This window comes from Carcharhinus amblyrhynchos, chromosome 3, assembly GCF_965287045.1.
Source record: "Carcharhinus amblyrhynchos chromosome 3, sCarAmb.v2.hapA, whole genome shotgun sequence".
NCBI classification, from domain to species: domain Eukaryota; kingdom Metazoa; phylum Chordata; class Chondrichthyes; order Carcharhiniformes; family Carcharhinidae; genus Carcharhinus; species Carcharhinus amblyrhynchos.
Genome location: NC_137326.1, coordinates 92311333 through 92338661, shown reverse-complemented (window position 1 = coordinate 92338661; position 27329 = coordinate 92311333). Strand labels below are relative to the sequence as shown.

At 40.1% G+C, this 27329-nt stretch overlaps 1 protein-coding gene across 7 annotated transcripts in view; it reads right to left on the bottom strand.

The window, feature by feature from the left end:
• dock10 (dedicator of cytokinesis 10) overlaps window positions 1-27329 on the bottom strand; it is a 326378-nt gene that overhangs the window by 131830 nt on the left and 167219 nt on the right. For all 7 annotated transcript variants that reach the window (XM_080185521.1, XM_080185517.1, XM_080185519.1 and 4 more), the window contains 6 exons: window positions 19967-20049; window positions 18934-19006; window positions 17693-17818; window positions 14173-14307; window positions 3646-3841; window positions 3128-3204 (listed from right to left, as the gene is read on the bottom strand). In XM_080185521.1, the coding sequence (XP_080041647.1) occupies window positions 3128-3204; window positions 3646-3841; window positions 14173-14307; window positions 17693-17818; window positions 18934-19006; window positions 19967-20049 (690 nt within the window). The remainder of the gene's footprint in view (window positions 1-3127; window positions 3205-3645; window positions 3842-14172; window positions 14308-17692; window positions 17819-18933; window positions 19007-19966; window positions 20050-27329) is intronic.

Sequence of the window (27329 nt, the reverse complement as noted above, 5' to 3'; positions counted from 1 at the left end):
TCTTTGAAGATGTAACTCTTGGAGTTGACAAGGGGGAATCAGTAGATGTGGTATATTTGGACTTTCAGAAAGTGTTTGAAAAGTCCCGCACAAGCGATTATCATGCAAGATTAAAGCACATGGGATTGGTGGAAGTGTATTGATATGGATAGAAAACTGGTCGGCAGAGAGGAAACAAAGAGTAGGAATTAATGGGTGCTTTTCAAATTGGTAGGCAGTAACTAGTGGAGTGCATAGGAATCGGTGCTGGGACCCCAGCTATTCACGATCTATACTAATGATTTGAATGAGAGAACAAAATGTAATATCTTAAAGTTTGCGAATGATACCGAGTCAGATAGGAGGGTGAACTGTGGTGAGGATGCAACGATCCTTCAAAATGATCTGGATAGGTTGTGCGAGTAGGCAGATCAATGGCAGATGCAGCATAATTTGGATAAATGTGAGATTATTCAGTTTTAAAGCAAAAACCAAGAAGGCAGATTACTACCTGAATGGCTGTAAATTGGGAGAGGGGAGTGTGCAGCAGGACCTGGATGCCCTTGTGCATCAGTCACTGAGGATAAGCATGCAGGTGCAGCAGGCAGTAAAGAAGACAAAAGGCATGTTGGCCTTCATTGCAAGAGATCTCGAGTACAGGATCAGGGATGTGTTGATGCAACTATACAAGGCCATAGCTAGAGTATTGTGTGCAGTTTCCTTTTCTGAGGAAGGATGTTCTTGCTCTCGCGGGAGTGCAGCAAAGGTTTACCAGGCTGATTCTGGGAATGGCGGGTCTGATATATGAGGTGAGATTGACTAGGTTAGGATTGTTTTCGCTGGAGTTCAGATAAATGAGGGGGGAATTTTATAGAGACTCATAAAATTCTAACAGGTCTTGACAGGATAGATACAGGAAGGCTGTTTCTGATGGTGGGGGAGTCCAGAACCACAGGTCACAGTCTGAGGATTCAGGGTAGATGATTTAGGACGGAGGTGAGGAGACATTTATTCACCCAAAGAGTGGTGAGCCTGTGGTATTCATTACCACAGGAAGTAGTTGTTGCCAAAACATTGAATGCCTTCAAGAGTTGGCTGGATATAGCATTTGGGGCAAACGGGATCAAGTTTATAGGGAAAATGCAGGATTAAGCTATTGAGTTGGATGATCAGCATGATGTTAATGAACGGCAGAGCAGGCTTGAAGGGCCAAATGGCGTTCCCCACTCCTATCTTCTATGTTTCTATAAGGGGATAGTACAGGAAAAAGGCATTGAGATAGACAATCAGCCATGATGTCACTGAATGGTGGAGCAGGCTCGAGAGGCTTAATTCCCTACACATGTTCCTGTGTTTCTTTGTTCCTATGCAGCAATTCATCAAGGCTGCCTCAAAAGCACTTTTCAAACCCAGGACCTCAATCACCTTGAAGGATAAGGACAGCAGACACATAGGAACTTCACCACTTGCAATCTCCCCTCCAAGTCACCTACCATCCTGATTTGAAACTATGATGCCATTCCTTCACAGTCAGTTGGTCAAAGGCCAGCAGCACTGGGGTGAACCTACACCAGATCGACCGCAGCGAGACAAGAAGGTGGCCCTTCCTGACCTGCTCAAGAGCAATTAGGAATGGGTAACAAATATTGGGTGTAAAGGTGGTCTTGGGGAGATGGAGTAGAATGTGGAATACAACCTAGAATTATGTCCCTATGCAGAGCAGATCTTTAAACTGCAGTCAGGGAACTTGGTTCAGTTTCTGTGGCTTTACTTGGTGAGGGGCAAAGTAATCTCCTCTGCTGCACTTACACTGGGAGGCAGGAGCCCAGGGATTCCCAGCCCCTCAAAAAGGACTTTGAGCAGAGTTTTCACTTTGGCTATAATTGTTGATCGAGATGCAATTTGCCTAACAAAATGGTTTTCTGACATGTTCATACCCGCACTGAGCTTCCATTCAAACTCTTCACATATTCCCATACATAAAATTTGTCATGAACATTTGCTTTATGAACTAATGTTTTAAAATAAAATTGCTTTATATTAAAAGTGTTCCTTGATGTTTTTAACAATGGTAACTTGACACCGTTTGATTAGCATGGCTGACAATGAGCTTGTCACAAAAAAAAAGGATTTTAAGCAATATCCCACCCATTGCTTGGAGGATGACCAGATTTTAAACAATTGAAAATGACTTGAAAAACCTATACTGAACCATTTACTAGTTATATTGGCAAACAATTTTCAGATACTTAGTAAATTTTTATATATATATATATATTCAAAAGATTTTAGAGCATGCTTATTAGTGTCCAGCTTAAATATGGAGATCCAATAAAATCCTGCAAAGGACCAATATAAGCAGAAGGCCAAGTCTACGTGTATGTGGGGGGTGGGGCAGCTAGGGGCTAGGTGCATGTGCCCAGTTTTGAGAATGCAAAATAATGTTGATAGAAAGTCAAATTGCATTGATTGTAAATGTGATTAGAATTCCACCAACTCTAAAGTTCTTGAAAAGCCCAGTTCCTGGCAAAGAATAAATACTCCATTTAAATAGATGCCCACTGAAGACTAAGATATTTATTTTGGCACCAGCAGTGATTAAGAAATATTCCACTTTCTAATGAGGCAAGTAAAAGCTCCCTATGAAATGAGATTGCAATGATTCACAATTAAAGCTTTTCACTATTAAGGTGCCAATGTTCACCTTCGCTTTACAAACTGGGCATCTTTAGGGTTCCTCTCCTGAGTGTCAAATAATTATTTGTTGTCAACAAATGAACAAACCTGATTTTCATTCATTATATATACAGCTGTTAGACAAAAATAAAAACCACCCCCACTTGCAGGGTTGGATTTGAACCCAGAATGGATTAATGGATGGTAAATATACACAGCTTATCCCAAATTCTGCAATAAGGCCTTAAAAGCCACACCTAGTTATGAGCATGAAAATGTGTCTTTTAAATCTCAATTCGGTAATCAGTTCCATTTCAATGTCTTTTTTTTGAAAAAAACTATTGATTTCTTTAGAGTTCATAAAAATGTTTATTTTTATTATATAATCCAAAGATTGTAATGGAAGGAGCGATTTGCCAATCCAGTTACTGGAGGTCAAAAAAAGTGAGCTTGGATGCTGAGTTAGCTTTACCTTTGCTAATTCAGGGTGGATGGTGTCCTCAGAAGAGTCAATTACATCATTTGAGCCAAGATCAGCCATTTCGTCCTCTGTTGGAATAATGAAGTCAAACAAAGTTTATGTGATTAATCAATTTAGCGCGTTTCAATGTAGTCTTTCTCAACTACAGCAAAATGTGAATGGAATTCAGTTAATGAATTTGATGAAGCAATGAATAATATGAAACTTAAACAATCAGGTTAAGTACACCTTTGAAAAGTATCGCCTTCTGGAGCATTAGTAAACATTATTTTTCCAAAATTAGCTCCATTTCCACTGTCAAAATAATATTTTCGATTACCTTGAAATGGTTTTGAAATTTCAGAAGAAAATAAGAACTTGGCTGTTGTTTCACATTGTGCTGGAAAATTCATAACTTTAGTAAAATATTTTTACATTAGAGATTTAAGTTATGTGTTTAAAAAGGAACTAATTATTTGTCAGGATTTAATTCAATCCTCCCTTTAAACTCATGAAAAGCGTCAATTTACCCAGAGTTTCATCATGTTTGACATCTGTAAGGTCCACACTTTTTCGTTCCTGACTTGATCCTTCTGGATTGATTTGCAGGATTCGATTCAGGGTGGAAATCCAATCCTCCATCTCCTGTTCACTATCAGCTGCCAGCACAAAGTACGTCACATTGTTCATTTGCAACTCAAAGGCATGTCGACGAAGTTTATTGTTCTGAAACAAGAAAGTGAGAGTGAGAGAATTTTTAAGAACAGCCATTTTGATTGAATAAATTGACAAGCATAAGGTGACAAGGACTTACAAATAATGACTTTGTTAATTAACTTTCTGTTGCACTAAGTCAGTTCTGAAGATGGAATCTTCTGTTTGGGTGGAATCTGCTGTATAGTGGGGCAGGACTTTAATTTATTCGAGGGACATGGGGAATTAATGCAGGTATTCTTCGAGGAGGTTAAGATAAACTTTCTTATTATTGTAGCCCTTGAGTTGAAGGAACCCCTGCAATGAGAGTTCCAGCATTTTAACATTGTCCATTTAACCTATTGCTCCTCTTAGTAAATATGCTGCAGTTGACATCATAGTGATAATTTTGATGGGCTACTGACAGGATTCCCAGGCCTTCTGGGGAGCCAGCATTGAGGTTGGAAAGTGGGACTAAGCATTAAATACCTACAGGAATAGACGGATACATGCCCAACTCCGTGCACCACTGGAATTAGACCCTTGACATTTTTAAAAATCATTTGAATGGAATTGCTATAGCACCAGGAGCAATCAACATAACAGCAATGTTGCAGGTTGGAGAATGCATCTTTAATGTTTAGATTCCTTTTAGCCTCCAGCAACATTTCGCATCAGGTCTTGTTCGCAGTAATAAATGTAGTAATTCGGTAACAATCTAGTACATATTTACCTATCTGTTATAAAGTGAGTGCACTTCAAATGCCAACTAATGTGCCCTTAACAGGAAACGCATGGCAGAAAAAGTCATGGTACTTATTGCAAGAGATGAGCCATGTACTTAGTGGCACTGGAAAATGTTCACGTGATGGAAAGGGCAAGAAACAAGTTGTCAAACAGATCTTTATTAACTGGACCTGATGATCCAGCCTAGAGCATATTCCTTCAAATAAAATTCCCTGCACGCCACCACAGATAATTACTCTTTCTCAGTATACTTTGCTGGCGGGGTGGGGTATGACAGTGAGGAAATACAGAAAAAAAATACCTCAAATGACAGTACCAGAAGCTAGCAGTTCATTGGAGCACAAGTGAAATACAAACCAGTTTCCTGATAATTCAATGACCCACTATCAAAATCAAAGTTTCCATGGTTTCTCAGCCATACTGAAATGTTTCACTCTGGATTCAGTTCCATTGGAAAGCAGATTAAGCTTGCTCAGATCAATTCCATTTAATGCCCTTAATAAATATCTTCAGATAATTCCATTCACTCTACCAAATTGCATCGAATTAAAAATGAAATTGATCCAAACCATCATTTTTCTAACTTTACTCTCACTTCTGCTTGAGCCCTTCTCATGTGTCACATGGCATTGAATGCCAATGTGGATACATGGATATTTGATCTTTTTAAAACTGAAAGTGACTGGAAGGATTTGTAACACTTCTTAATATGCCAGATTGATTCTATTCAGATTGCTTCAGATACAACTTGAAATGTGCACCACCATAAAGTAGCAGATTTATTTCTAACAGTTGGCCTATGATAATTTTGTTTCCACCAGCTGCGCTAGTTTAAGATCACATTTAATGTATTGAAAGTTAACCACAGTGAGAGTGCCACCATCCATCAGTCTGCAATGCGCAATCTGTCTTTTCCCTTAATGATACAGCAACCTCGCATACTTGCCAACCAGCAAGTGGGCAGTCAGTGCCTTCAGGTCTAAGTCTGTTTACCTGAATTTCCTACACTCTGACTCTCATTCACTACTTCACACTCAGTGCCATTCCTGTTCTTTGATTGGATTGGCTGAATGTAGTTTCATGACATCATTGGAAACTCTTCTCATCGTTCTACATGGTCAGAATTTCCTGTTCACTTACAGCAGCGTAGAACCCTCTGGAGCAGAGCAGACAGAAACCATGACTGCCAGAATGAAATGGGTGCAGGAAAGTGGAGCCAGATAGTAAAAAGTGGCAACATGAACTCAAGAGAAGGGAAAAAGGTATTCTCCTATAATGAAACAGCCAATCCTACGAATGATTTTTAAATCATTTGATCAGATTTAGCAATAAAGCATAACGATACATATCCATCGTATCCTCAAATTATCTATGAAAATTGAGGAACAATCCTATTATTTTGTTACCAAGACGGTGGGCATGTTTTTGTTAAGGGTGCATTATCATTGTCAAACATAGTAGTGTTTCAAAGAATAGCTAAACTGTTAATAGTCGTTAAAAGGATTTGCAGAAAGCATTCATTCAGGTGTCTTAAAAATTCAAGGACAGAGTATATACTGCCAGAGACCATGTAACAGCAGGAATAGGTGGAATGCAAATAAAGTGTTATGTTAGGTATTTGGACTGAAGAAAGGTCGGAAATGATATGGCTTATGAGTCATTTCAGGGTCCACATTTATATTCAGCACATGTAGATGATTTGGACTTGGTTGCAAGAAACACATTTCCAAATTTACTGATAACACAAAAGTTAGCATGAACGACCTAAGGCAACAAACATGTCAGCAGAATGGATAAACAGGAAGCATATGAATGAACATATTTAAGTGTGGGTAACATATTTTGTGAGAAAAATAAGGAGTGGGACTATATACTTAAGAGATACTGAAGGGTGGAGATGAATTGGGAAATCTAGGAATTTAAATACATTAAATCTTAAGAAAGGCTAATAGTATTTTGAATGTTACAAATTAAGACACAGAGTACAAGAATAATGATAATTTGATTCACTGGTTAGGCCACAGTTAGAGAAAGTTATTTCCTGCTTTTTAGAAGACAGATTAATTCTACAGACAGCATATATTCAGAAGCATGATGCCAGAGTTGCAGAAAGTAAGGGTAAAAAAGGTGATAGAGGGGTGGAAATTGGAAGTGAAACTGATAAATATTTCTAGGTCCAGACGAGAGCATGAAGCGGGATTCACACATTCTGATCATTTAATGGACGCTTTTAGCACCTTTCTCAGCCTTTATCATCACCATTTACATTCCTTTTGTTCAATTACACCTCCCCCACGTTCATTGTATAAATCTTGTCCAATTTGCCTTCTTTTCAGCTCTGACGAAGGGTCATCCAGATTCAAAACGTTGGCTTTATTCTCTGTCCACAGATGCAGTCAGACCTGCTGAGTTTCTTCAGCATTTTCCATTTTTCTTGCAGAAACTACAGTCGGGAGGAGAGACCTAAGATCCCAAAAATGCTACGGCAGCAGAGTAGATTTAATAGATGACATAGAGTAGGGCAATGTGATTAGTTTTGAATTTCTAAACTACAAGGGTGATCTAACTGAACAGCTCCTGTGTTGTAAACTCAAATGATTCAACCAGTTCTACTATACTACTCATTGAATTTAAAACAAATCAAGGGATGTTGGTGTCATTGGCCAAGGTCAGCATTTGTTGCTTATCCGTATTTGCTCTTTAAAAGGTGGTGCTGAGCTTCCTTCTAGAACTGGTAGTCCATTTGGTGCGGGTATTCCCACTGTGCTGTTAGGATGGGAGTTCTGTGAAGTTAATATTCAGTTTGATGCACGGAGAATCAGACTTGCCGATACTGTTAAAACATGGGTTCTTTTTAGTTCTCTCCAGCCTTCCTCTAACAGTAAATGTATGTATGATAGCCTTAAGTGGCCAAAATGCACAATGCAATTTCCAATATACTTTCCCCTCTCCTTCCTAGTAAATGAGGCACACAAGCTGGAATTCTCCAATGCCGTACGCCCCGCCACTACTGCCAGTGAGAGCGGAGAATTTGGTGTTCAGCCAAATCTCTTTCACTGCAGCAGGATCGGAGAACCCCAGCTTCAGGCAAAGTTGAAGATCTCCGACCACAGCATACTTCAATGGTTTGTAATTTGAACATTACTCTACCAATAACAGTATTACTGTTATTAGTTATAACGAGAAGATAGATTTGTTCAACAACTGGAAATAGTTCAGTTAAAACATAATCACTTTAAGTATGGTGATCATTTTCACTCAAGTAAACTACCATCTGACGTCAGGCATGCCCTCATTGTACTCATGTTCTTCATATAAGATGCTTAAATTGGAATCAGATTCAATGCTTGCAAATGGTGTTTTCAGTGCTTGTGCGATGATATGTGACCCACACTTGGCAATGATCTTTAATCCTTTTGTGTTGGTCACAACAACTGGCTGGATGTCATAATGGGTTGTTCCCTTTTCAACATGACCATCAGGTTACACAAGAACTTTAGCTCCTGGCTTTAGCAGTGTAGCTCTAAATTTCATGTTTCACTTGACACTTACTTTCATTCTGTATGCTGGTATAATATGGTATGTGTTACCATTTACCTGTGAGTGGGACACATTATAGTCTATGTACAGCTTCCATGTATCACCTTTGAGTTTGCCAATTGTAGAGAAACGATCAGCACACAATTTGAGAATGTTGTTGGTATGTGGAATGATTGCTTAAGTGACTGCAATCGTGTATAGTAGATGTGTTGCCATGTTGAATCTGATAAGAGTATCATGTTCACCTGATATGAAATAGGGTAGGATAATTTTAAGGATGACGAATGATCAGCTGTCACCATCCTGAGAGTTGGCACCTAATGTACAGCCGCCCACTCTTGCACTCTGACTGCCATTTCACACTCAACTTTGCCAAAAGTTGATTGGTAGTAGGCAGGACTTCTGTCCACCTTTGGTAGGAAGTCCCGCCCCTGAGAGCTGTCAGTTAATCAGATTGGTTGATAGCTTTTCAACTTGGCCAGAGAGTGCTGCAGTGGCCAAATGCTGGGACTATGTCCCAGGATTTTGGGGAAGGCAAATCCTCAGACTCCCAAGGGCAGGAGGACAGGGGACAGCCAGGGAGTTTAGGAGGGGTGATCACGGTGTTGGGGGTTGAGCTGAAGGTTGGGATGTTTGGGGAGGCAGTTCAGTGTTGATGCAGAGCTCCAATGTCCAACATCCCTGAGGGAGCCTTCAGATTGAAGGAACCGCACCCGCACCGCCGCCCCCCCCCCCACCCCACAACTTCCCACCCAAGATGAGGAAAGGTGGAAATGTCTGTTTCCCACCTTACCCCCACCCTAAAAATTGATGCTGGCAGGATAAGGCCCTTAAGTGGTGAATGGTGAGTTTCCTGCCCACTGCCCTGTCCATCTAAGTGTGAAATTGCTAGGGGTTGGGCAGGTTGGTTCTGGGAGAATTGTGTCCATTCAATCATCTGGCATGAATGCCACTTGTTGTGGAGATGCCGGCGTTGGACTGGGGTAAACACAGTAAGAAGTCTGACAACACCAGGTTTAAGTCCAACCGATTTATTTGATAGTAAACTCACTAGCTTTCGAGGTTCCCCTCTTCGTCAGGTGAATGGAGAGTTCTGGCCTCAGACACAGCGTATAAAGCACAGACAGTTTACAGATTACTGATTAGAATGCGAATCTTTACACCTAACCTGCTATTCAAGTCTTAATAAGTCTTAATTAAGTCTTGATAAGACTTGAATAGCAGGTTAGGTGTAAAGATTCACATTCTAATCAGTAATCTGTAAACTGTCTGTGCTTTATACGCTTTGTCTGAGGCCAGAACTCACCATTCACCTGACAAAGAGGTTAACCTCGAAAGTTTGTGAGTTTACTATCAAATAAATCTGTTGGACTTAAACCTGGTGTTGTCAGACTTCTTCCTATGAATGCCACTTTCCAGTTATCAGCCAAAGCCAGAATGTTGTCCAGGTCTTGCTGCATTCGGACACAGGTTGCTGCAGTATCTGAAGAGTCACGAATGATGCTGGACATTCAGTGCACATCCTCACTATAGACCGTATGATGAAGAAAAGGTCAGTGATGAAGATCAAGGCACACCAGCCTTAGGAACCTCTGCAGTGATATCCCAGGACTGACATGATTGACCACAAAAACCACAACCATATTCCTTCATGCTAGGCATAACTCCAACCAGTGAAAAGTTTTCACCCCAATTCCCATTGATCTCAGATTTGATATGGCTCCTAGATACCTTATTTGGTCAAATGATACCTTGACTCAAAGCAATCATTCTAACCTCACCTCTTATCTGCTCCTAATAGCTGTTGTTTTCTTCTCTTGGTTAGACTCCAAAATGCATTCTAGTAGGACTAAAGTGTCAAGAAATTTTCCCAAATTTAGAAATATTACACCCACCTGGGCAGTGACTTATGCACCAACAAGAGGGTCTGCAAGGAGATTGCCATCATGTCCAGTAAGAACCTTCAGCTCTTTTGTCCATGTTTGGACCAAGATGGTAACAAGGTCAAGAACTGAGAAGCGCTGGTGGAACTCAAACTCAGCATCAGCAAGCTGGTTATTTTGATAAGTGTCGCTTGATAGTGACACCATCCAGCACTTTGGTGGAGGATCAAGAGGAGGTCAGTTGATGGGGTGGTAACTGGGTACATGAGATTTATCCCCCCTTTTTTGGGCATACCTGAGCAAGTCTCCACATTGTCGTATAGATGTCAGTGTTACAATATACTGCAATATATCTGCAGGGTAAGTTATGATGAGGCCATGTTCAACTGCACAGCGTAACGACATGTTTTTAGGCCAGCATTCAGAGCGGTTTGTCAGCTCTCGGCTTCTATTTTTGAAATTGTGGGTCAGCTTTTGTTACCTTGCCCACTGGTATGCCTAAAACTGATTCCACCTCTGATAACACCAACAAAAACAAATATATGCCTTGACACCTGAGCTATCGCTAATGTCTTACAGTGGAAAATGTATACCACAATTAATAACTAAGCATCTAAAGCTTCATCAAACAGGGTTTAAAACTACAAATGTTTGGATTGAACTTCATTAATGCTGCAACCCGACAAATTATGACATTTATCTTCTAGTATGTAGAATGTCTGAACAAGCTGTGACAAACTGAACATGCAAAAGGCCACAATGGAACAAAAAACCTAATTTACTCCAACTGGGTCAAGCAAATTTGCCCACAATTCTCACTTAAACCACATGCAGAGGTGAGAACCAAGGTGCATTCAAAAATATTTTCCATTTCCTATTGGAAATTGATTTTTTAAATATTTTCATTTTCACTTGTTTAAAAGATCCAGAAATAAAATAAATTAGTTTGGAGAGTAAGCCCCCATACAGAATTTGATCCTATATTCAATGTATTTTGAAATGTGAACAAAGCTTCAGTTTATACAACAGAAAATGCTGTTCTGAATTTGCAATAAAGAAAATCAATAAAGCCAAATATTACATAGTAGAAACATAGAAGGTAGGAGTAGGAGGAGGCCATTTGGCCCTTTGAGCCAGCTCCGCCATTCATTACGATCATGGATGATCATCCAACTCAATAGCCTAATCCTGCTTTTTCCCCATAATCTTTTATCCCAGTCGTCCCAAGTGCTGCCTCCTGAATGCATTCAATGTTTTTTCTGACATCCTTAACTCTAATTATCGAATGAGATTTTTTTTCCAATTTGTTCCAGGATAATATCATAGCTTTTCGGTCAGATTTTCATATCAGAGGCAGGAATCAAGAGATGAGATGAATCCTGCCATTGCCATCCAGTCTCACAAAGCGATTGTGCCAGTTGGAATGTGGCTAAACACCCTTAAAACTCCAAGTAAACAAACATTCTTCAGTCTAGACTGCTATTTGTTGAAATAGCAGTTCCAGGAAATGTTATCATACTAGGCTACCTTTCCAATCGTGTAAAATGTGCTCTTCCTTTTCATCCATCAGATGAATCTTTTTCACATATACCAGGTTCATCTTTTAATTGTCTGCTTGTCAGCTGGCACTGGTGACAATTTGCTTAAGGGTAGTTACATCTTCCAATGACAGAACTCTGATAACTCATCTTACTGAACATAGATGCAGCTCAGGCTCCAGAATCTAATCTTGAACTGTAACGTTGGAAAAAACCATTTCACCCACCATTTAAATTCCTCCCACCTCCATGCAGCTGGTCTAAAATAATTGGCTGCGAAAGTCCAGCTACCTCCATGAAAATTTAAAAGCTTGCCTGGGGCAGGTTCTCAATAAACCCACAGTGCTATTGGTTGCCTCCTATTAAGAATTGGCCCTGCCTGATTGGGCCATAAAGATTGGTGCTTTGTCTCTAAGTATCTAATGCACTAATTGTTCTACAACCTTTATGTTACTCATAACAATGCACTTTATATCCCTCCAGAAGGGAGTTCTTCCCCAGCCTTCTCAATACTTTAGTAACATTGTCTATGATATTACTACATTGTCAAGAACATCAGAACATCAAAAAACATCAGAACAGTCTGGCTTACAATGGAAGTTTCCCCATAGTAAATCGACTATTTTACTGAAATAAAACAACCAGGTTTTAAGCATTTTGCCAAGGGAATTGAAATGATAGAATGAGAAACACAATTCACATTATCAAACCACTGCACCATCAGTCTTCTTTATCACTTGGTAGTTGATCCCAAGTGGCATTGTATATGGACAGTCAAAACCAGTTTAATTTTTTCAGGTCAAGCAGATTTAGAAGAATAAAGATCATGAAGCCACTATGAGAGGGCAGGGGTCAATGGGGAGCCATAAAAATCAAACAGAGTAGGGAGGATGATGTGAGAAAGATGGACCAAGGAACAGCAGTAGGCCAAAGGGGCAAGTAGGATCAACTAAACTAGGGAGCTGTGCACAAAATAGCCAACCATTGGAGAAATACAAAGGGCTGGATTCTATAGCCTCACTTGCCCAAGACCAACAGACATTTCCGTTGTCCACCCCTTGCCCGCTCCGATTCCTTGGCAGGCGGGGATGAGGAGTTTCGATGAATCACAGATCAGTGGAGATGTGGAGAGAGCATTTGTTCTTCGTGGTTTTAGTATTTGTGGTGATAGATTATAATTAGTTCATGTGAATATTTACGATAGATGCACTATTAACAAGAGCATGTGATTTGGAGTTATGGAAAATGAGCACTATGGCCAGGGTTTCAGGATGGTAGAATTTCCCCTCACACCTACTGAAGATAGGTGTGTTGAAACATATCAATAATTGGTCACTTAAGGGCCTCACTTTAGGCAGGCAAGAGCAGGTCGGCCTAGCGTAAAATTGCAGAGAGTTGGAGTGGATGAGAACCTTGAAATACGTAGTGTCCTCTGCCTGCATCACTGGGAGATTTGTGACTGAGCTGGGGGTGAGGTTGTAATTTTTGTTAGCAAGTACATGGGAATTAGTAGTTCTTTAGAAATAATGGATGGTATAAGATTTTGGAGGATTCCAAATAAAAGAAATTGAACATGACGATAGGTTGACTTTACACATTTGTGTGATTATATTAATTTCCTATTGAATAATATGTCTATAGTGCGTGCAGTGCTGTTTAGTTTTTCCACTTTGGTTGAAAGCTTCACTGCACCATTTCATGTCGAGTTGCATTTGGCTGTGATTGCCAAAAATTGCTTTCAACTCATGCATACACTTAGCTTCTTCATTTGCTTCCTTGTTCAAAGATCTTGTGGAAGCAGCACTATGTAATTAAATTTCTTGCCCTGTGACACTATACACTCAGGTCACTAAGTGCATTGCCTTTTTAATGTTGCTACTGTAGTGGTTTTGGCATATTATAGATTATTTTGAAAAAGATAAGAATTGGAAATAACCAGAAGTGTTACCACCATTTGTCCTTAATAATTTTAGTATTTGTTGAATGGGTTACAATATGTTCATGTGAATATTTGAAATAGGTGTACTATGGACAAGAGGATGTGACTTTTTGATTCTTCTATATCAAAATGAAATTTGTTTGCAATAGGAGTGTAAACACTGGGGGGCCCAAGGAAAGAAGGGATGAACATTTATCTTTAGTTAATATGACTAGATAGATGTGGGCGATGAGAGATTTGCAACCTAAGCCTATGAAAAGGGGTAATTTGGACTATGTCCAAGTAAGTAGGATGAATAATGAAAAATGGGGATAAATGTTGGCAAATTGTAATCTTTGTTGGCACAGTGTTACCATGGCTCCTGAGATATGACTCTACACACAATTCAACATTACTTCATAACGCAAGAAAAGAAGAACATTGCCTGCGCTGGCAACGCTTAGGAATTGCTAGGATAGCAATGAGGAGCTTCCATGTTGACTTCACTGCTTTATATTAAGTATATGCAAAAGCATGCTTAATAAATTCTACCTGGATCATAAATACTAGTTATTGGTACCTTCTCAGGTCAAGCACCACTGGGGACCCTAGTGTTAGAAATTAGGAATTTGAAATGCAGCAATTTTAATTAGAATGGCTTTGTACCTCAAAACCCTAAAAACTTACACAAGGCATTTGAGATATTTGATTGAACACAAGATGAAGATGCACCCTTACCTGTAGGACACCTGTACAAGAATCCAGAAAGATACAACCCTTAGGTTCTTTGGAGATTTTTTCATCTTTGTAGAAATTCATAATGTAAGAGTTATCTGATAACTGTGTTAGCTGGAAGTACCGCCTTTTAAAGGACTGCAAAGACAGAATGAATTTTATTGTTACCGCCAAATAACATGTCTAAACAAAAGTAACTGAATGAACATGATCTAGTTATAAACGCTGAAAAAAAGTGGGGAAACCCAGAGATCAAACTACACCTGAAGAGAGAAAAACAGTTTTTCATTCTGCAACGTGACACTGTCATCAGGCTCAAACGCAGGTGCCAACATCACAGTGCATTGAAAACTGTTATCTAATATTGATTTTTGCTTTGATTGGCCAACTAAGATTGGTAGGTAGGTTTTTGAAGCTGGAGGGCAAATAGAATGCCCTCAATGAAGGAGCTGCAGCCTGCTATGCAAATAAGGTAGAGAGGGGATGACTCCATTTTGAGACCTGCTTTTAACTCTTTTAAAAACAAACGTGAAATTCAAAATGGCCACAACTACTGGACCATCATTGTGGAGAGGAAACCCTTCCAAACAACATCCAATGGCTGCAGCTATAGCCATGGTCTGCTAGCTGCCGGGAGGCCTCCTTCAGTAGCTGCCATGCTCCTGTTGCCACAATGGGCCCATAGGTCAACTGCGAAAGTCGAATCAGCATCTGTCTAATTCAAGGACTTAATTGGACATTTTAATCACTACCACATGCCCCAAACTGGCCTTCTTGAAAACGGCTCAGGACTGAGATGATGTTGTTAAACTGGCACATGATCTTTTGGCACAGAATCATGCACTTGCCTCCATTTTTTCCCCATATAAAGACAAAATCCTGCCCCACATTTCAGTTCAATGGCTTTACATCAGAACTAGAAAATGTGAGAAATGTGACAAGTTTTGAGCCAGAAAATGAAAGAGAGGTAAAAGGAACTCAATGGAAGATCTGTGGATAGGGGGAAGGAAGGAGAGGTTAACTGAAGGAAGGATGGTGGTGCAAGACAAGAGTAGATAATAACGGGACAATGAAGAAAGAGAAGATCGATCAAGTGGAGGTGTAAATGGCAACCAGAATCATCACTGACAGCTTCTGTCCCAAAAAATGGGGACAGAGGTTATGGATTGAAATCGTTGAACTTGCTGTTGAGTCTGGAAGACTGTAAAGTGCCTTATTGAAATATGAGAAGGTATCGCTCTAGTTTCCACTGATATTCTTTCTGACATTGTTGGTTGCTAATCATATATTCATTGGGCAATGACCTAGTGGTTTACCACTCGACTATTAATACAGAAACTCAGCTAACGCTCTGGAGACCTGGATTCCAATCCTGCCATGGCAGATAGTGGAATTTGAATTCAATTAAAAAAAAAATTAGAATTAAGAATCTGATGATAACCATTGTCGATTGTCAGAAAAACCCATCTGGTTTGCTAATGCCTTTTAGAGAAGGAAATATGCCGTCCTTAGCTGATCTGGCCTACATGTGTCTCCAGAGCCACAGAAATGTAATTGACTCTCACCTGCCCATGGGCAACTTGGGATGGGCAATAAGTGCTGGCCTGCCAGCGATGCCCATGAATGGATGAAAAAGAAAGATAGTAAGTGGAGAACAGCCTGTGGTTGTATATATAGCAACAGATTGGAAAAGGGCTTTTTGCATGATATGCAATGAAAATATCTGCAAATAAAGCTTAGCTGACTTCTGACATAGGAATGGTCAGAGTAGGAACTGGATGGAGAAATGACAAGCAACCTGAAGGTTATGCTTCTGGATTGAATGGAGATGACAGTTTGTTTGGCCCCAAAGCCATTTTTAAGAAGGCCTGGTTGTGGCTTATGGTTAAACTAATTAAAAGGTCAATTAAAGCCATGAATCAAAGGCTGACTAGCATTTTCAGCTGGCATCTATTGGGAGCACAGTGGCTACTAGAGGTGGCCTCCCAGTGACAGATTGCAGGTTGTGGTTCAGGAAGGCTTTCAGGCCTCTTTCATGATCTGGAGGCAAAGTAGACACTCAACTTGTGTCTGGTGTCCTTAATGTTGAGGAGACCACATTGTGGACAGCAAAATAGTATGCAAAATTGAGAGAAGTACATTTTTGTTTTGCCTGGAAGGTATGTTTTTGGACCTTGGACTGTTGGAAAGCATGAAGTAAAAAGGTCAGTTGTTGCATCTCCTGCAATTGTTACAGAAATGTACTATGAAAAAGGAAGGGGTATTGAGCTGATTGCTGAATGGAACAGGGTGTCTGGGAGAAATAGTCACTTTGGAATGCTGAAAAAGATGGGAAAGACGTGCTTGGGAAAAAGGAGGGCATGTAGAAAGCATAGATATGGAATGTGTCATTATCAGAACAGATGTGATGGTGAAACGGGAGAACGAAATAGAGTTCTTACAGGAAGCTGGGTGGGAGGAATGTATTGAAGTTAGCCTTGGGAGTTGTTGGGACTTTCAGCTGCTAATGGTCCAAAGCCTAACCCCAGGTATGGAGACAAAAAAGTAGAGGAAGAGATGTTCCATGTGAAGGTGAGAGGGGGATGGAAATTAGAGGCAAAGTTGATGAAATTTTCTCATTTGAGGCAAAAGCAGAAAATGGCACAGATACAGTCAGCAATGCACTGGGCAAAATGACAAGAAAAGGGGTCCAAGTAGGAGTGTAAAGAATGTTCCATGTAACCCACAAAAAGGCAGACATCAATTGGATCCACAAGGATTCCGATAGCAACAGCTTTTAATTAGAGGAAATGGGAGGAGTCAAAAGGAGAAGTTGTTCAATATGGGAAGAATTTTAGCTAGGCAGAGGAGATTGGTGCTAGATGGTTGACTGGTTGGGCCTCCATTCACAGGCAAAGCAGAGATGCTGATGGGGAATTGAGATGTAAAGGAATAGAGTGTCCAATGTGAAAGGAAGATGGTTAAGGCCAGGAAACCATTAAACTGACACAACATCAGAAGGATCATGGTTGTAGGTGGGAAGAGACAGAGTTGGGGGGAAAAAAGAACAAGAACTCAGTTCTGTGGAGCAAGTGCTGGCTGGAACGATGATTCTGGCAGGGAAGCCCCATTTATCGGTTTTGAGAAGGGGATAGGACAAGTTAAGTGAAATTGGAGGACTGAGGTTTGACACCATGAAGGAACTGAGGCCAATGACAGTCTAGGAAATGATGGTGTGATATTCTGTAGGAAGGTCATGGTCCAGGGAATATATGTTAGAGGAACAGGAAAGCAGAGATTGTGATAGAAGTTTATAAATTTGCAGGCAGGCAAACTTGCAACAACACTAAACATGAAAAGTTACTAAGAACTAATATTGAACTCATTAACCTTTTCAGTAAAGTAATGTTTGCAAACTAATGCTGCTGAATACAATATTCGTTCAGTTCTCTTGTGTTCTTAATATTTGGAACAGTTCTACATTGTAAATTTTTAAACAAATCCTGCTATGTTAATTAAATCAGTCAAGGAAAGAACAACTTACTCGAACAGTAATGCTGTTATTCACAGTGCTATTAAAATTCCCTTTGTGAAGCCAGCCAGACTTGAAAGCTCCCGTTCCTCCTCCACCACCACCCCCTCCTTTTGAAGAGGATAGAGATGTAGTGTCCTGTAAATCATAAAAGTAAGAATACATTGATGTTTCAATTCTGTCCTCACTGAATTTCTAATCCCCCTCGCAAACAATTTACAGCAATAGTTACGTATTTTGCCTTCATGCAGTTTGAAGGAAATACAAATGAGACATAGGCATCAGTGTAGCTTCAGGGCCACTTAATGTTCACTTACTCGAGGGACACTTGTTATGCAGTGATCCTCTAAAGCAGGATAGTGTGACAATTATGTACAGATCTAATTCTGACATAAGCTGAGGTTATTTCAAGAACAAAATACCTTCAATTTAGATAAATAGAAATGGTAAATAATTTGAAACAGCTCTGTTCTTTGTAAACAAATCTAATTCTTTAAATGGGAGTATTTTTACTCTGTCACTAAAGGCAAAAAAGGCATAAGATTGACTTTCCCATTGTGAAATGTTGTACACTGAGGTACATAGCACTTCATACACTATACTCCCAATTTTCCATGCAGGGAGCTCCACCATAAAGAGGCAGATAGGAAAAACCAGGCTTTTCCCACAAAAGGGTTGACCCTATTAGATGATACTTAGCAGTCAGGGGATTAGGTCACCTTGCTAAATGTAGCCTAAAGATGCTAAATGACATAAGATGCCTAAAGGGGAAGAGAACGTAACACAACTTAAAAATGCGACCAAAAAATAGTTGCATGTCAGCAGTGCTGTGTTCTAATATGAATCAAGTAAAATTACTGCTTGTCTCTTCCAATCCATGAAAGATTACATCTGGACAGCACATTCCAGAAGTACCATTTTAAGCTGAAATAACAGAAATCCCACTGAATATGAATGAAGTAAAATTCTCATAGACAAATGGCAATGCCTTCTTTTGTTCTGTTCCAGCATGGGGCTGCTATTTGCATTTTAATTGTTGATAATTATGATGCAACTGCAAGCTGAACTGTATTTTTAGATTTGATATTCTCTATGGCGAATCCATAGTCACGGAAGTGGGAAGCAAACAACATAACTATTAAATTACAATGTTGGCAGCGAATATGCTACCACATGTAAAAATAACACCAGAGAATCCACTAACAATACAACTTACATGAACAATATTTCACAGCCTCTTCATATATACCCACCTCATCTTTTTCAACATCTTCATGATCAATCTCGAACGTGTGTGAAGGCAGTTTATCTGGTCTAAACTGTTTCCTACAAAAGAAACACATTTCTAGTTATCTTGATCACCTATTTTTGAAATGGTTTTGCTTTTCTCAAGTTAGGTTTTCCTTTTTGTGCCCTCACCAAACAATAGCTATTTAATATGACACTCAGTTTTAAAAGCACACATTGCTATACTAATGACAATTATGCATCATTTTTGAGGTAAAGACAATAGGGTTTCTGGACAATTTGACTCAGAGGAGTTTGTCAATTAATGGGCTTGGAAGACGATTGAGCTTTCATACTTGCCCCGCCACTTGCACAATCTGGCAGTCAGCCGCTCACTTTAACTGTCCTACCATTTAATCAGTGACAATTCCTATCAGAACTTTGTTCAATGACATTGCTGTTAAAATAAGTAGCAGAACTATTTATTTTAAAGTGTATTTATTGTTAAGTAGGCTTATATTAACACTGCAATGAAGTTACTGTGAAAATCCCCACTCTGGCACCAATTCGGATAGACTGAGGGAGAATTTAGTATGGCCAATGCACCTAACCAACATGTTTTTCGGATTGTGGGAGGAAACCAGAGCACCCAGAGGTAACCCATGCAGACATGGAGAGAACGGCTTGGGTCATGGACAGACAGTGACCCAAGCAGGGAATTGAACTCTGTCACTGGCGCTGTGAAGCAGCAGTGCTAACCACTGCGCCACTGTGGGATATTTGGAAATGGTTACCACCATTTAATGGAAAGGAAATTGTAATCATGCAGTGCTATATGTTTCAATTCAATGTATATTTATTTCAAGCAATACTATAACATTTATCATATCCAAATCTACCTTGCTGCCACATAAGGCACCAAACATTCTTCCAGGCTAAAATAATAGCAGTCATATTTTCAGCAGTGAAATTGGGTGCGGGTTATGGCACAATAAAGTAAATGACAATATGACAGAAAGCTAGATTAAAATGAGATCACTTCTTTTAAAAAAGACTTACCGAGGTAACTGCTTAAGATCCCCTGAATATTCTTCATATTTGTAGTTCACTATATTCAAATTGGAATTGTAGTATTTACAGGCCTAAGAAAGTGAGACAAATGTTAGCCAAACAAGACCATTTCCAAATTCTTTGCATTCCCAGAACTTATAGTCCAAATAACAGAGAACTTAATTCAAGAATTAAATATAGTGCACACTAAAAATCTGAAGAACATCATAAAATGTTGCAACTATTCAGCAAATCTGAAAGCATTAGGCTAGAAAAAGCCAATGCTAAATGTTTCAGGTCAATGACCATCCGTTAGTACTCTGCAAAAAAGGTCATTGTCCTGAATTGTGCTTTCCTCTCCACAGATGTTGCCAGAGCAGCCACATAAATCCAGCATTTCCTGTTTTTACTATCAAGTTCAGTGGATTTCATCATGAGTAAAGTGTAAACCATCCAGCAACTTGTGCTAAGGAAGAAATAACTTGTGAACTGCTCTGCACCACAAGAGTTTAGGGTAGGCATGGTGGCACAGTAGTTAGCAATGCTGCCTCACAACGCCAGGGTGCTGGATTCAATTCCGGCCTCAGGTAACTGTCTATTTGGAGTTTGCACATTCTCTCCATGTCTGGCTGGATTTTCTCCAGATGTTCCAGTTTCCTCCCACAGTCCAAAGGTGTGCAGGTTAGGTGGATTGGCCATGCCAAATTGTCCCATAATGTCCCAAGATGTGTAGGTCAAATGGATTAGCCATGGGCAATATGTGGGGTTACAGGGATAGGGCAGGGGAGGACCTGGATAAGGTACTCTGTCAGAGAGTCAGTGCAGACTCAATGGGTTGAATGGCCTTCTTTTGCACTGTAGAGATTCTATGAATTTAACTTCCACATAACACTAATAAAGTTGCTGCATTTGCACATTAATTGTCAAGTTAACTCACTGCAGAAATTAGTTCTGGTAATTAACAGCATAAATACCCTTTTAATGAGGAGATGCATGCTGCTGCAATGCTAATCAACCTCTTTGGCTCAGAAAGTGGACAATTTAAACGATGCTATTACATTCACATGGAGCAAATTGTTCTAAAATAAAGTGCTTATTTCTATATTTTTTCATACTTTTGATTTCTTTTTTAATCCAATCTTTTTATCATCGATTATGTCTCTACCTAATCTCTAAGATCCTCCCTCATCCTTCTAAACTCTAATGGAGTTTAGAAGGATGAGGGGGGGATCTTATAGAGACGTATAAGATAATGAAGGGGATGGATAGGGTAGAGGTAGAGAGATTCTTCCCGCTCAGAAAGGACAGCAGGACTAGGGGGCACAGCCTCAAGGGGGGTGCAGTTTAGAATGGAGTTGAGGAGGAACTTCTTCATTCAAAGGGTGGTGAATCTCTGGAATTCTCTGCCCATTGAAGTGGTGGAGGCTACCTTGCTAAATATATTTAAATCACGGGTAGATAGGTTTTTGGTAGGCAAGGGAATTAAGGGTTATGGGGAGAAAGCGGGAAAGTGGAGCTGAGCCACTTCAGATCAGCCATGATCTTATTGAATGGCGGGGCAGGCTCGAGGGGCTAGATGGCCTACTCCTGCTCCTATTTCTTATGTTCTAATGTAATCTATTAGACTCAGTAATCACTCCCTTTCTCTGTCATTCTCCGTTTATTTCTTAATCTTGAAATTTTACCAGTTAAGGAAACAGATTTTTGGCTTCACCATTTCAAAAAGATACAGGATGCCTCTTGCTCTAACTGTGCTGTTATCAGCTCAGACTTCCAGCAACTTACAGGACAAAAGTGAGGGTGAGGGGGGAATATTCTGGTCATTTATGCCTGCTGCTGCTGCAAGCAAAGACAGAGAATTTGGCAGTCAGCCAGATCTCCGTTCACTGCACTGGGACCAGAGAACCTTGGCGGCGTGAACGACTAGAAAATTCCAGCACTAATTAATGGAACACAGTATAAAATGTTCAAATATAATAAATTATTTAACAATAAATATGGAGTGCATGTGCTCCTCTGTAGAATTAAAGATGTAGTTACGTCAAAATGAATTCCTATAATTGACAACCTACTCTTTAAATTTTTCAATAGTAGCTTTGTTATTTCTGTTTTTTTTTTGGAAACATTTGACAAAGTATACAATTACCCTGGTATCAATTTCCATATCATTCAATTCATATATTAACCTTTTTAAGCTATAACTTATTGAGAACATATTTTTGTTAATTTTAATTAAAGTGATTTGATACCAGTCAAGGAATAATTCATTTTCTCAGAATGTGCAACATCCCTTATATGACTCCATATGATATCTTTGATGATTGAAATAATTCAAATCTACATGATATCACTGCTTGAACACAGTTATTATTTGAAGTACATCGTAATGTTATAGTGAAGTTGTATTTAGTGACCAAGTGATACTTGCTGATTGGCATACTGTCCGTGTGGGTTATGCAGCAAACTATAGAACCGGATGTAATGGTTGCTTACAATAGAACTGTAGGTTTGCTAGTTAACATGCACTAAGCACAACATAACTATTGCTCTACCAATCTAGTCAAAGAGAAGATTCACTGTGCCACCTGTTGTCTAAACAATATAATAGTTGAGTACTGTACTCTATATAATTGAAAATGCTAAATAATTTTGGTTCTCAGGCCTTTATAATTCTTAGTGAATACTGTTGTCAAACAGTCACCTGTAGTATACCATCCTTATTAACTACAGGAGCATAACAGTGAAGGACAGAAGCAGAAGGAGTTAGGGGACAAGAGAAGAGAAACATATACCTTTGAATCCAGCTTTTGAGCTAACACTTTTAGTCTATTCTGCTTCTGGCTAACGGCAGTGCATTTTCCCAAGTGAAATCAGCTTTCAGAAAACCTTTCTCTACAGTTTTTTGCCAAATTATTCTTGGCCTTGCATACTTTACTTTTCCATTCAGCTGCCCTTTCAATGCTTGGCACAGTGGCTAGGACTTCAGCATCCTGCGTGTATGACTAAGCCAAGTTACACCCTTTTGTTTCACAAGTTGGCTTACTCCAGCTAATAAGTCTTTTCCAATGAAAGCATTGTTGCAAAGCACACTTCAAATAAAGGTTAAGAGGCCAGGGTACTTTTGAATCTCTTTTTAGTTTGATGTAAACATTGGTGTCATCCATTCTAACTGTCACAATCTTGTTTTCCCACTCTGTTCTGATGTGTTGCATTATTTAGTTGATCTTTGTTTCTGTGTACGCCTCTTTCCAGTCTTTCTAATAATGCCATTTCAATTGCAAAGTCTAGAGCTCCAAGATTTAAGTCCCTTTACTCTTGGCACATGTTATGGAAAGAAGAGGAATTAATTTAAAAGCACTAATTTTCTCCTCTCACCACCCATCCATAAACAGAAAGGTGCTTTGATTTGAGTGGCATATTTCCCAACCCCTCATGTTTTCTGTGACCTAATTTTCTATCAACAATGCCATTGCAAACTTAAGATAGGATAAACTCAAAGGGTTAGTTCATTTTCACAAGGCCAAAACATGAAAGCAGGGTCACAAAGTCACCTCCACACTCAGGCAGTTAAGAGGAGGGATACAGAAAAGAAGGTTTCTGAGACCACAGAAAAAAATAAAGATTGGTGCACATGAGTCCAGAGTCCAAAATCAAAGTCCAATGAGGTATTCCTTCACAAAGGTCAGCAGACTGAAAACTGACACCATATAATTCACTTTTCTGTTGGTGCTGATTTCATATAATGACATAGACATGCAGAACTAAAACAGTTTTGCAGGGATGGTACAGAATTTCCAGCAGAACCACTGTAGATGGGGGCTAAATATTCAACCTAAGCAGAGCTTCTTGTCTGTGAGGATGGTAAACAGCAGACTGAGTTTTTTCAGTTAGGCAAGTCAATATTACTTGTTCCAAAAGCTCATGTCACATGACTCCCACGCCTCCATCATCTTTGACAGAGACACAAATCCGTCAGCTGGATTCCAATAACTGTTTAACGTCTGAGCTGTTAGGAATTGACAGGAAAACTGTGGGGTCTTTGACTTAGCTGACGATCCATTTCCTTCTGAATAGTCTGGGCTATTAAATGCAGATAGCCTTTGAAAAGCTCTCTTTGAGGTTGGGTTGTACAGTCCATAGGGTTGCTAATTTCTCTGAGAAAATGGTTTTCCTAAAACTGCCAAGTGGCTTCTTTTGTTCAGTGGTCACAGACAGATATGGGGTAGAATTTTCACATTTTGAGCAACATGCAGAAACTGATGGGAAAGCACACCAAATCTTCCAGCCCCAACCTCATTAATTATGCACCCAGGTCTTTGATGCCATCCGTGTTCAGTAGTTAGGCAGGCCCGGATGGCACGCAGCATGATATCTTTTCTGGGTGCTACCTTGGAACGGTGTCCAGTGTCACTGACCCACTAAGGAATAAAGAATGTTGATCTCCTAAAAATGAAGATAGATATTTGGGAGCACTCAGACTGGAAGGTGGACCCAATCCAGGACACCAAATCTGAGAGGTCCACCTGCATCTGTTTCCCCCACCCACTGCTGTGGTGTTCCAGATTGCAGGTGGCCTCCATCTGAATTCAAGAGGCATCCCCAGGCATTCTTTAGTCGCAATTGTGTTCCAAATACATTTTGCTCTGGCGTGTTTTCCTGCCGACATCGCTGAGAATCTGGTGTAGGGTGTTGGGCCTTCATCTGCATTCCATTAATGGCAGCGCAGAATTGGATGGGTTGGAGGCAGGTTTAGGTCAGGAATCCGATTTTTAAGACTTTAACCTGCCTGATCCAAATCCACCCAGTTATTTTGTAGGGAATACTCCTGCAATAAGCTCTCAGAGGCAGAAGCCTCTCCTCCAAAATCCCTTTTCATGCTGTTGTCACATTTGTAAATAGAGTGCTTTCAGTTAGGAGTCCCACTACACTACACTAGGAGTCCCAGAGGAACCAACACTCCCAGTTCAGTACAAAGCAAGAGGTTCCCTGATAGGCCCATCAATTAGGCTCTTAATCAGGGAGTTCATATTCTAACAGGCCAACCTTAATTGCCTGATTAAAGTCATTACAACTCCCCCCATAGTTTCTCATTCCTGGTGAATCCTTGCCACTCCCTACAGCTTTGGTGTTCTGAATATGTTTTTCTAACTATGTCCTAAGCAATCTTGTGTATGAAGTAATCATGAACTTAGTCACACTTAGCTTCTGTGCTTCAAAAAGTAAATATTCTGTGCCTGTTTTGTGTGGTTTCATCTACTCTTCAGGAAATTGTTCCGTGATCCCTGCTCATCCATCTTCCATGAAGCTGCTCTCCAGTGGGAAGGAGAATCAGGTGGTGTGTGTAACGGGTGGGCAGCCAATCTGCTACCACCCATTGCGCTAAATTTCATCCCTTTGGATTTATTTTAATTCCAATTTTTGATCAATATTGTTTGAGGCTTACTGATACGTCTCTGCCTGGATCACTTTGGTCTCTGTGCCTTTGTTGCTCTATTTCTCTTCAGTAGTTGTACAGCCATGAAATATTGTACCCTTTGCATGCTTCTGTCGTAAATCATCAAGATTATAAAAGACTCTGGTGACAGCACAAGACTCTGGCAGCTGAGATTTTAGACTCAGAGCAGTGCATTTGACAATCCACAGGAGTAGTGTTCCTATTAATTCTTTTGTTCTGACACAAACATTAAAGAAATGCTTACAAATCCCCAACAGCAATTTATGTATTTTTAGTGATCATCACAGCACAAGATGAGTGTTTAATTAGTCACCATCATGCACAACAATGTTCCATCATTTGTAACTGTATGAAATTCCACTTTATTCATTTGTTATATACCTAACATATATTAATTAAACAGAGTTCAAAATTCCTACAAATATTCTATTACAAGCTATTCAAAAGGCAAATTGAACACAAAGGCCAGACTGTTCCGACCATTTACGCCTTTGCTGCCGCTGCAAACAAGGACAAAGAATTTGGCGCTCAGCCAAACTTCCGTTCACTGCAGTGGAACCAGAGAATCCCACTGGCGTGAATGGCCAGAAAATTCCAGCCCAAATCATTCCAAAATTCTCATCTTATCTCAAAATTATCAGTTTATTACATTTATAGAAAAGTCCTGTTAAATTTGTCAGTTAAGCAGCTTGTAATTTTTTTTTAAACTGCGTTTTGCTGTCTAAAAAATATTTGTTTAGTCAGCTGATCAGGACACAGGTTCTCATGACAATCTATTTTCACTGAAAAGCGGGATACAAGACAATTATTTCCAGGAGAAATGTCAGAATATTCCCCTTGTAGCACTAAATGTGGCAGCGGATATATAAAACAACGTTTAACTGCAGGCCACAGTGGCGGTTTTGCACACTGTATTGTCTGCAAGGGAAATACGTCAGATAGTGGGCGGATGGTTTCTGATTCACCAAATGTGACTTCAATGCTCCACATTCGGGGTGTCATATTTAATCACCACTCATGCACAGCTTTGTACTGTTTGCAGGCCAAGACTGCTCCATAGAAGACTTAGCTCTGAAAGGGAAGAAGCATGCTGTTCCCAAATTCTGTCTGGCCTCACTGCAACACCTATTGGATGGAGTCGGAGCCCCACCGTGATGGTGGTGGGAGATCCACCAATGTCACCATGCAGGCCTTGCGAGGCATTGGCAGTGGGAGTCAGTGGCAATGTAGCGCAGAAGAGGTCAGCCACCCAGTATAAAAAAGGATTAATGATCACCCATGTTGTCGATCATTTCTTAGCTCTTAACTCACACACATACTGGCATTTCACACAATGCCAGCTCAAGGGATATCACCACTCACCCTCTTACACACATCCGCATGCCTCCATTTAGTCTCATCTATTATGCAGATCATGTGTTAAATTCTGTACATGGCTGCACTCAACACCCATACATACCCATCATCCTTATCGTCTGCCCTGGCATGTGTCCTGCTCACACTGTCCAACTATCTTTATCCAGGACAAGTTCACACACAATCAAAGCGAGAGATCCCTGACCAGAGGCAGAAAGGCCAAGATCAAGGTCCTCGCTCCCTTCGAGAATTGAGTCATTGAATTGGACAGTGAGGATGTGGACAGAGCTTCTACTGACAGTAAAGTTGGCACTACACACCCCAGTGAGGATCATGCTGCGGCCCACCCCTCCATCATACTATGAGTGTATGGTCCTCTTTTAGAGTTGCTTGCCATGTGCTAATTATTTGCCCTTTCTTTTATAGGCACCTCTGGAAATTGCCCAAGTGCAACCCCAGGCAGACCCTCAGCTCCAACCCCAATGACACCTTCAAAGAGGAACCAGACAAGAGCACCAGAGAAGACTGTCAAGTGATCACCCACACAGAGACACACAACTC